The sequence below is a fragment of the Micromesistius poutassou genome, assembly GCF_964030765.1.
Source record: "Micromesistius poutassou genome assembly, chromosome: 22".
In the NCBI taxonomy this organism is placed as follows: Eukaryota; Metazoa; Chordata; class Actinopteri; order Gadiformes; family Gadidae; genus Micromesistius; species Micromesistius poutassou.
In genome coordinates, this window is record NC_140292.1 from 1,464,204 (window position 1) to 1,475,295 (window position 11,092).

At 42.9% G+C, this 11,092-nt stretch overlaps 1 protein-coding gene across 1 annotated transcript; it reads right to left on the minus strand.

Annotated features, from left to right (window-relative positions):
- Nucleotides 1-6,800: 6,800 nt before the first annotated feature.
- prl2 (prolactin 2) lies at nucleotides 6,801-11,092 on the minus strand (the record flags this gene model as incomplete). The annotated part of the gene is made up of 6 exons (XM_084486328.1): nucleotides 6,801-6,998; nucleotides 7,417-7,596; nucleotides 7,780-7,890; nucleotides 9,019-9,206; nucleotides 9,706-9,893; nucleotides 11,088-11,092. 6 exons carry the CDS (start codon nucleotides 11,090-11,092, stop codon nucleotides 6,801-6,803), a joined length of 870 nt encoding a protein of 289 aa, XP_084342454.1.

An 11,092-nucleotide genomic window follows, 5' to 3' on the forward strand; every position in this document is an offset into this window, starting at 1 on the left:
GGCCGGTTATAATGCGCAAATGCCCGGGCCGTTTTTTGCTCCCAGTCCGTCACTGGTTGTAATGTAGGCCTACTATCTTTAGGCTACAGGGACATAGGCCCACAGGATTCATTCAATTCTACTTTATCTCAAAACCTGCTAGCTACTTTTTTCCTAGTTAATATTGTCTGAAAAACACCTGAAAACTATCAGAATTAAATCTCCAATACGACATATTTGATCTGAGTCTCTCAAAAAAAGTCTCCCCTTTGTAAATTGCAAAAAACAACGATTCTAAGTATTATCATCCGTCTTTACTCAAATAAAAAGTTTTATTTCTTTATTTTTCACTCTTCTGCACGCATGACCTTTTAAGGGCTTCCTTTGCCCCCGACTCGACTGATGTCCTGGTGACCTCGTGCCCAAACGTCTTGAGAGCGCGCGAGCCACCCGCCGAATATGCGTTGTGACAGCCTTGAGTCACCGGTGGCTGGGAACGGTCGTACTTTACTCATACTTTTTTCAATGAAATACTGAATACGGAATAGTTTGGTGATATTTTTGATGCTAAATAGATATGGGAAGCGTGATTATTAATTAATATGCAATTTGTAGTTGTATTTTGGTTTTTTTGAGACCCCGCCCATCATAACTAGCTCTGTTTAGCCTTAGCCGGCTAGCGGTTTGGAGTTGACTTCATCCATTTGGAAAGTGAACTGAACAACGGTAAGTGGAGGAGACTGGATCCATTTGCTTGAATGAGTTAATAAGTTATTTGAGTAATGCGTAAAGCGATTTTACTGTAATTAAATGCCATCGGGCTGCTGCATAACTGTTGCTAATGCTGGAAGGCACCGTGAACTGAAACGAACTGAAGTTCATTCAAGCTGCATGCTACGACCATACTACATCACTAGCAAGCACGGAAATGTTCTAGAATAGGACCTCCAGGATGAGGATAATATTATGTGTTGCCTTCTTGATTCTAAATATGGAAAACCATCGGAAACCTTAGATTTACCATAGATAGTCCTTACTGTGTTTAGGGTGTATTCAAACCAGGAAAGTCCTTTAGTTCGCTCTCTTTGGTCCGGACCAAAATACAATTGGTTTGGTGCGGTTCCTTTTCACATTGCAATTTTCGCTACAGTCCCAGAATTTGTCAACAAAGCTACATGTGTGCAAAGATCGTTCAATCATTGGACAAAAACGTCTGGGGTGGGGTAAAGCATTAAAGAATAAAAAGGGGGGGAAAGCGCCGGTGAAAGTAAACAATAATGGATATCCAGCATGATATACATTGATCCGCGGACCTATTGAACCATATATGTAGCAATATTCAAATGGAAATGCAATTTGCAATTTGCAATTCAATAAGTCATTGCATTATGCGATTGACAATTATTATTTATAGCTCTCCCATGGCGGACCTGTATGGTGTCTACAGAACCACCCGAATCTGTGGACACCATACAGGTCCGCGATCTCCTTCACCTTTAGGCCATGGGAGAGGTATCCTCTATTAGAGGTATCTATTGCCTCAAAGGGCATCTCCACGGTAGGTCTCCCGACCCTATGTTTCGCACCCAGTGCCTGTAGCACTTGGGAAATCCACACTGGCGTCAACACTCCCAACACTATCTCCCAGAGCACGCACTCTATCAAGTGCATCTGTGTCTTCAACACCATTGTTCTCCACATCCTCTGCCAAACTTCGGAGCGTAGCAACAATCTCCTCCATTGCTGACACACACAAACATAAACAAGGAAATTACGAGGAAGTGCCATAGGTCCTGCCCACACGCGATTCGCTGATTTTGCAAAATCTTTTGCAAAACGTTTTTCAAAGTTTTTTGCAAAGCGTTTTGCAAGCTTTTTACGGATTGAAATGTCATTTGAATTTTGCAACACACGGAGTGTGGCGAAGTGCATTGCAATCATGGTGGTGCTATAGCTTTCCATTTGAATAAAGGCACTCAAAATGTTTATTTTTTGTCTATTTTTATTGTTATAACTTTTTCAAATTGAATTGAGGATTTCATTGTCACTTTGCATATTAAAATACACTTTGAATAACGTATTTTCAAATTACATTATTAAATTGCATAATGAATTGTCAATTGCATAATGCAATGACTTATTGAATTGCAAATTAAAAATTGCATTTCCATTTGAATTTTGCTACATGTATGCTTCCATACGGACCGGTCAAACTCCTTCTCCCTCATCCTAATGCTTAATGTGTTAAGTGCATTGGCATTTTTACGTGTGTTTTCGAGATAGACTTTCCAGCTCCTCTTTGCTCCATGTTGAGCCACAACTCATTTTCAATCGACGGTCCGATCTTGGAGTTACCGCTAATCAAACAACAATTCCCATAATGCGCACGGCTGAGCAGGAGCTTGTTACGTCCAAGGAGGCGTATGATTTTTAGAACTGGATCGGACCGAGGTGCATTCACTTTCACATCTCAAGCGAACCGCACCAGGGTTCATTTGGAAGCGAACTGAGACCACCTCTCCGGCTGGGTCTCGGACCGGCTGTTTGGTCCGCACCAGAGTTCGATGGTTTGTATTCACCCCAGCCCAAAAGGTCCGCACCAGGGATTATTTTGGTTTAGTTTGAACCAAACAAGGCAGGTGTGAAGTAAAGTGTATGATTTAAATCAGTGTTGCCCATTGTGCGGCTCGCTAGACTCATGGGGCTTGCCTAGCTTTAATTGGTAGCTCGCATGGCAGCCAATAATTATGTGATAATGCAGCCAATACACATAAATCATAAATATACTCAGAACAGTTTAGTTTTAAATTATGTTGCTAAAGGGGTGGAAACCAATATGGCAACACTGCACACGTTGTAGTAGTTGTGATAGCGTAGCAGCTTAGTTTTGCTAATTCATTGAAGCATCTGTCAAAATCAATATGAGTACGCCAGAGAGGAGACTAGCGGAAAGGCGGCAGGTGTTCCGAGTAAAGAAAGGAAAGATACGATCCATATAAGATGAGCATAGCAAATTTCAAGAAAAATGGCACAATGACACATTTAAATTTATCCTCCCCAGATTCAACCCTTTGTGTTTAATATGCAAACAAACCCGCTCCGATTTCAAGCAAAGTAACTTGGAGCGCCATTTCCAAACCATGCATCCAAAATTAAAATGTAAACTACAAATATAACAAAGAAAGTCAAGGACATGCATGCCTGCTTCCGCTCATCCCAGTATTAAGGTAAGCCTGTTTTAATTAGGATTGTATTAGCTGCATTGCATGTTGTATGTGGTGGTTTGACACATTAGTAGGCAAGTGCTTAATGGTTGGAGTGGCTTTTGGTGTTTTGCGGTAAAAGTGGCTCTCCTATTGACTTTGTCCTGCCAGTGTGACTCGCATGGAAAAAATTGTGAAGATCATTGATGTGATTGAATGTGTGAACAAACTAGGGTTTTGTACAGGCTCAAAGCACAGAAATGGTAATGGAGTTCAAGGTCAAGGACTAGGCTTATGATAATACTGGTATTCACCATAGTATAAGTAATGGATGGATCTCTTTATCTATGGTACAATTAATGTATTAATAATAATAATATTACCCAAAATGACAATATTTGTCACGAGTAGTACTGCCAATACTACCAAAAAGGTTTATACTGCTATTATTGATACTATTACTAATAATAGCACTGCACTGCAAACAGTGCAAATCTATAGTTTCCCGGTAGTCCTGAGTCACGTGAACGAGCGTGACTCTGGAAAACTACGCAAAAACTACGCATGACCTCAGCTCATGCGTGCTCTGCTTTGTGTCACTTCCTGCCCTGTGAGCCATGTTCACGGTGTGGACAGCTGTCCACGTCGATAAGTCAGCTGTTTGACTCTCTCACCCCCTCTCTCCCTTCCCAGTAGCTTTAAAGTCCCCCCACCCAACCCCCGTTTAGGCTGATGCACTCTCTGACGACAGTGGAAACTCTTAATGAGGTGGTGGCCTGGAAGGGTCAATAGGCCAGACACGACATGACTCATGGCGATGATGGACGTGGATGAACAAAGTACAAGGGAACATCTGCCAGTGCGTGAGTTAAATGAGAAGAGACGATGTTGGGGCAAGACATTCCTCTCCCAGACACAAACATGCATGTCCTGCGGCAGTCTCAGGCTTCATCTTCTGGGTCTTCTGGAGCATTTCTTCATCTCTGGGATGACAACGGTTGAATTTAGTTTGACATGGTGATGTAGCCAGCCTAAATCAGCTCACCTCCAGGTTTTGTCTCCAGATATTATATCAGGAACCAGCCCGACGCGGGCAGCTAGAACCCGAACACAGTTCGGTCAGCCAATCAGTGAACCCCAATATACATACAATAAAATAGGCTGCTTTGGAATTTGTTTGATTTGGACAAATGTTTTTACTTGCATTGAACTTGTAGCAGTAATGTTCGCTTATGGCACTTTGGAAATATGGCTCAATTAACGTCATCAGGTTTGGAGGATCTGATCCCGTCTTTTCAAAATGCTGCAAATGCAAGGTTTAATGATGACCACCAACACTGCCCACGGCAGACTCTAAGCGGATAAGCAGATAGCGGACATAGTTGATATTATAGGTAATTCTCTCTGTGTGCACATTAAAGGTTAAGGGAAAGTCACAGTAACGCATGCAAACTGGCTACCAAGGTCACTGTGGAAGACGACTAACATTGACTGTAATGACATTTTAACATTAGCATGAGGTATATCACACACGTGGGCCTCTCAAATGAAACATTATCTTCCAGGAAGAGCCTTTTTGTCTACAGTTTCTATTGTCTTGTTTGGAGGCCGACTGATAGATCGGTTGGACGATTTTATCGGCCGATATTGACCTATAACAGATATATGTGTATCGGTGTATATGTTTGCTGATATGTGCCGATACAGCTTGTATGATGTGTAATACACAATTGAACTGAAAATATTTTGCCTGCCTATAGTTAACTGACAGTTGTATTGATCAATGAGAGCATTGACTTGTGCCGCTTTTCCACCAACAGTACCAACTCGACTCGACTCGACTCGCCACGCCTTTTTTGCGTTTCCATTGGCAAAAAAAGTACCCGGTACCTGGTACCGGGTACTTTTTTTTAGTACTACCTCCGTCGAGGTTCCAAGCGAGCGGAGTAGGTACTTTTGTGTGACGTAAACAGGCTGCTGGCAACTGATTGGCCAGCGGCTGTAAATGGGAATAATCACTCAAAGTTAAGTTGTGTCCGGCGTGGTTGGAGTCCACGAACCCGCTCCCGAGGGGGACACTGATCAGCGTTTCGCCGTGTGTGTCGCTCCTTTCCCGGGGCTAGAGTTAGGCTGCGTGTGGGTGTGTCCAGTGTGGCTGGAGTCCACGGACCAGCTCCGGAGGATCAGCGTTTCGCTGTTTCGTTTTAGTGTCGTTCCTTTCCCAGGGCTCGAGTTTCGCCTCCATCAACGTTACCGTATGACAACAATAGACGCGCAGTCATTGCGCTTTTTATTTTATTTTATTTCCCATCATAACCTTTCCTGGGAATCAGGAAATAGTCTTGATCAGATTCAGATTTCCCGGGAATCGCGTCTCCCGTGATTAAAATCTAATGACGACCCGCCCATGGTGGAGAGGTTCTTTTCTACGACCCGCCCGCATTGAAGAGGTACTTTTTTAGATGGAAACGCGACGTGCCTGGAACCAAACCGAGTCGAGTCGAGGTGAGTTGAGTCGAGTCGAGCTGATACTGTCGGTGGAAAAGCGACATTGGTTCATACCAAGTCAATTGATTGAATGTCTTTGATGTAGTAAACTACTGTGGCCATGTTGTAGCTCAGATTGATACGTTTCTTTAGTTGGTTAGGGGGCAGGGGTGCATCAATGTGGTGGAGCTTAATTGAATGCAGAGTAACTTGCTGGTAGCTTACCTCACTATCCTTTCTAAGTAGCTTGCCCAACACTGCCCTTAACGTTATGCATTAACAGCAAAATTATACGTAAGATGACTTGCTCCATGACTGCCGCTCCATCCCAAGGATACCACAATATACATATATATATATATATATATATATATATATATATTGAATAACGGCCGATAAACCTGTTTTTTGGATATCGGCCGATATATATCGATATCTGTCTTTTTTTTTTTACCCCTCTAATTTGGAATGATTAATTTGGTTAACAGCCATACACGTCACACACAGACCATGTAAACCTTCTGATTCAAGATTATTTTGCAATATTATTATTGCTGCTTTTTATTTAGTTCTTAATACATGAATGCTGATTCTTCTTCAATTCTTATGCAAGAATCTCAGGGAAAGTGCATTTTTATTGTATGATTTCTGTATCTCTGTATCTACTATTCTATAGAAAACATTGCTTTTATTTCTCCTCTGTTCCATCAGATGCACCACATTATTATTTTCATGAATTCATATATATATATATTTTTTAAGATATTCAACCTTTTCACAAAGCCACAAGCTTTGGTCACATTTGATTTCCCTGATTCTGTTTGTGTAGTGTGTTCACAAACGTTTATGAAACCCATGTTTGCACACACTACATAAACCGGAACATTGACCAAATCGGTACATCGAATCGTCCAGTGTTTAGTCCAAGCTTCACAAGAAGGAATAAACTGTATATATACATATTGTCAAGTGATTCAACAAGAGTCAATGAACCTCTGAAAGTGCAAATAGAAAATCATGTCCGCTTAACCAGTGTTGGGTCTGGTATGGTCACTCATCCATCGCCATTAAAGTGGTTGGCAAAGGGGAGTTGGCTGTGCGCAGTCTCTTTTCTTTTGGACTTTTTGGCTTTCAGCAGTCATTCTCTGGAACTATGCGGCATTTGAGGATCTTGAGGTAGCTCTGAACCTTGTTGGAGTCTCGCCGTAGACAGAAGAGGAGGTCGTAGTCGTTCATTAGGCTCCACTGGGGTCTGACGGGTGAGGGCAGCTGGAGTTCAGGGGAGCTCAGACCGTGGACCAAGTTGCTGATAATGCCCAGGTTCTGCATCTGGAGCAACAGAGGAGAAGGTCTTTGGGGTCGTCTTTTCATAGTCGGGCAGACGCTTTTTGATGATGGATGGAAATGGAGCAAGACCACAAGAACACAGATGAGGGATTCACATGCAAGCATACTAGTTTTCTTAAAATATATACGTAGAAATGGAGAATGACTGATTCATAATTTTTTTCCCCTCTAGCTGCCTATTTGCGTCATTATTTTGTCATGCTCACAAAGAGGAATGCTGGACTTGGAGTGAGTCACTGACATACGCTCGGGGGGGGGGTGAACCATTCGCTTCTGTCTCTGACAAAATTCTTCCAACCCATTACAATTGTTGTTTGGACAATTTCATCCAGAAGCCTAAAGCAGCAAACAAACCAGAGCGAGTTGAGTATGCTATTTTTGTAAAAGGGTTAGCGCATACCTTCTCGGCTACTTTCTCCACGCCGGTGCGTAGCTCGTGGACCAGATCGCTCATCACCAGGGCCTTGTTGGAGCTGAAGCTGTTGAAGTCTTCGTGGTGGGCCATGCTCTGGTGGAAGTGCCAGAGGGGGTCCCTCCACGCCCACAGCAGCTTCAGGATCACCTCCGTCAGCTCCTCTCCCTGCAGGCACCGCGGGGCATGAGGTGGAGGACGGGAGATAATTACATTTGTTATATTCCTACACCGCCCAGCTCTATTTCAGTATTCTGAACTTGATAATAGCCGGTAACATTCGGAGACAAAGAAAAGTACAGATAAACTCTTGTTGTGTCGTGTATAAGAGATGGAGGAGGATGTACTCACAGCAAGTCTCTGTGCATTCTCCTTGCCGTTGGGAGTCAGGATCCCTGAGGTGTGGCAGTTTCTGTTGACCTTGTTGCTGATGTGATTCCTACTAGGCAGGAAGTACTGTTCCTGGTGGACAGGGGAAATGTTAAAAGGTGAATGCCGGGGTTGGACGGTGGCATGGCTATGAGTCATGAGAAGGTCAAGACGAGAATAAAAAATGAATGGGAAAGAGAATTTATTTGCGTGCTGTTTGAATATCAAAATTATTCAATCTGACTAGAAATAATACAAAACAATCCAATGTGACAGGCTCAATTCCCAAAGTAAAAATCTCTTTTTGAGATTCTGGCTTTCACTGATTAGTATCACCTAGGTAACGACTAACGAGTGAAGTCAGGTGGCTCAGTGCCTCAGTGCAAAGCAGGAGCAAAACACAAAGCAAATTTTGACAATTAACTCAACATTCAACTCCACTAATGCTAATTTCTAATTCCATTAGAATCGCTTCAGAATAAATAGCATTATTTGAATATAATAATATATATAATATTATATACAACATCAAATTATAATTTAACTAACAAATATGATTAAGGACGAATAATTATACTGCGTATCAAACATACGGGTGGGGAACATACGGCCCGCCAAAGCCTTACATCCGGCCCCAGTTTTTATTATTATTCACTAAAATTTTAACAAAACATATAGCCTAGCCTACAATATAGTTATACATGCATAAGTGACAACTTTTGAATGAAATGAATTAAGGAGAAAAAGGTTCATTTCCTTTTTGTTTACTTTGGAATGTTGAGGGTCACATTGGGGTAGCCTAAACAAGTCGCAGTGTCATTTCTAAATCTAACCAAGAAAAATGGACTGATGATCACTTCTTTGTTGAAGTAAAGGGCAGGCCAGTTTTCCTTGTGTGTGGAGAATCGCTCGCTGTAATGAAAAAGACCAACCTGGAACGTCATTACAGTACTAAACATGCTAGGCTAAGTGAATTGCAGGGGCAGTTACGCGAGGACAAAATAAACGCACTCAAGCGAAGTTTGGGCGCCCAACAAGCAGCTGTCACCACACCAAATTTAGAGAGAGAAAACGTTGTGCATGCAAGTTATGTGGTGAGTGAGTTATTTTTGTGGCCCCCGAAACAAGATACAAAAAATGTATACGGCCCTCGATGTCACAAAGGTTCCCCACCCCTGGTCTAGATTATTCTGGTTCAAAGCATGCAAAAAAGGGACTTACAAACTGGGAGTGCAGGTCGTTGGACATGCCATGCATCCTGGAGGAGTGCTGGATGACCCGATCGAAGAGGTCAGCCAGTGAGAGGACCTGGCAGCTCGCCTGCCCGTTGTCACAGATGGGCGCCGCGCTCACCATGTCCACCGGCGTGTGTAGCACCAGACACAGAGTGCCAAGCCATGCAAAGGATCCTTGGATATAGACGGCGGGAGAGGGAGAGGTGGGGGAAAGAGGATGGAGACAGGCCGATAGACAGAGAGAGAGAGAGAGAGTGGTGGGGGAAAGAGGATGGAGACAGACCGATAGACAGAGAGAGAGAGAGAGAGAGAGGGAGTGGTGGGGGAAAGAGGATGGAGACAGACCGATAGAGAGAGAGAGAGAGAGAGAGAGAGACAATGAGGCAAATTTGAATCGAGTTGACATTGAAACACTAAAATAATTCAGCATTGTTTTCACATAACCCCCCCTGCCCCCAAGATAAAAAATATGGATCTTGAAACTGATGTTTAGTGATTAAAGGCAGGCATACAGGCATAGTTTGAATTTAAAAGGTGATACCTACAAGACATAGAATCTCTCTCAAGCTATTAAAACACATTCACAAAATCAAGAGTGAATGGAGGAACGTTAACAAAGTTTATTCAAGAGATTAAGAAGAGTCTCTGGAGTGCATCCTCCTCCTTGCGTTGCCTTGGCGTCCGTACCTGGTCTGACTGAGGAAGGCATCTTGAGGCGGGATGCTGGGGTCTATCTTCCTGTCCCGGGAACACTGCAGCAAAAAGTGACACAGGAAGGCTTCAAAGCCCTGGAGATGATGAAGAGGGAGGTGAAGTTGTCTCTGACAATTGTCTCTGACAATGGCCAGCGACTCCACATCTCTTTAATACCACAGAGAGTGGGGAAGGGGCTATGGGGTGGGTTGTGGGGGCTGGGGTGAGGTGGGGGCGGGGGGATGAAGGAGGAGAGGAGGAAGGGGGGAGTACTTGGAAAAATGAAAGGGAATGATGATGGTTGATTTCCTAATTTTTTTAATGCAGCCTGCTTTTATTCATTCATTCATTCATTCATTCATTCATCATTTTTTGATTTTTGTATTTTTGAATGGTCAAAACACCTTACATCCAAATGTGATGCAATGACGTAAAAAAAATGTGCTACTATATTACATTTAAAAATAATCAGTCCAATCATTTCTGGGCTGGACTATGGTGTGGAGATGACACCCAAGTCCCTCTGCTCTGGAATTGGACACCAGCTGACATCTGTACAGTATACATATAACTGTCATTATTAGAATTATATTAATTAATGCACAACCTTCAAATAGGAATATGCTATTTCTTATGATGTGTACTGATGAGTGTGGAAAACTGCAAAAAAGGGGGTGATTTATTTTTATGATATTTGATTGATTCAAGTGAACATCAAAGTATAAAAAGAATTGTCCCTCCCCATGCCACCAAGATCGTGACCTTTATATTTTCTTGGAAAACGTAAATGTCTCGCGGAAAAATACCCTGCGTTGCTAGTGCTAGCTCATCGACCAATGACAGGCGTCCCGTCATGATGTGCGCCACTGAGTGATACGTCATCCCTCAGCCCCTGCCCCCCCCCCCCCCCCCCCCCCCCCCCCCCCGCAGAGCCTGCTAACATGAACAGTCAGTCAGCATACTGATCCCTTGCGTTTGTGTGCACGTCACTGGATGAGCCAGCTCTAGCATGGGTTCATCAAGTTGAACCCATCGTGAGTTCAGCTACCGTGGCCGGTGTAGCTTCTTAACACACTCAATCATTTAAACAGGCCCTCAAAACCTTTTTATTTTTATTTTTGTCAATGTGTAGGATATTATATGTTGGCTTCCTTACTTGTTTGCAAAACCACCTGCCTTCAATTGATTAAGTACTGTACATAAAATGATATTCCCATAATCAACCCAGGGTGACGCCTTAAAGGTCAAAATCAAAGTGTTGTTGTAAAAAAGGTGGGTTTACCACATAGAATTGAATGAAGAGTTTTCTAGTGAAGTTATACCAGAACCACCTCAATCTTCGAGCGCTTGCTCGCTGTGTACGTCAT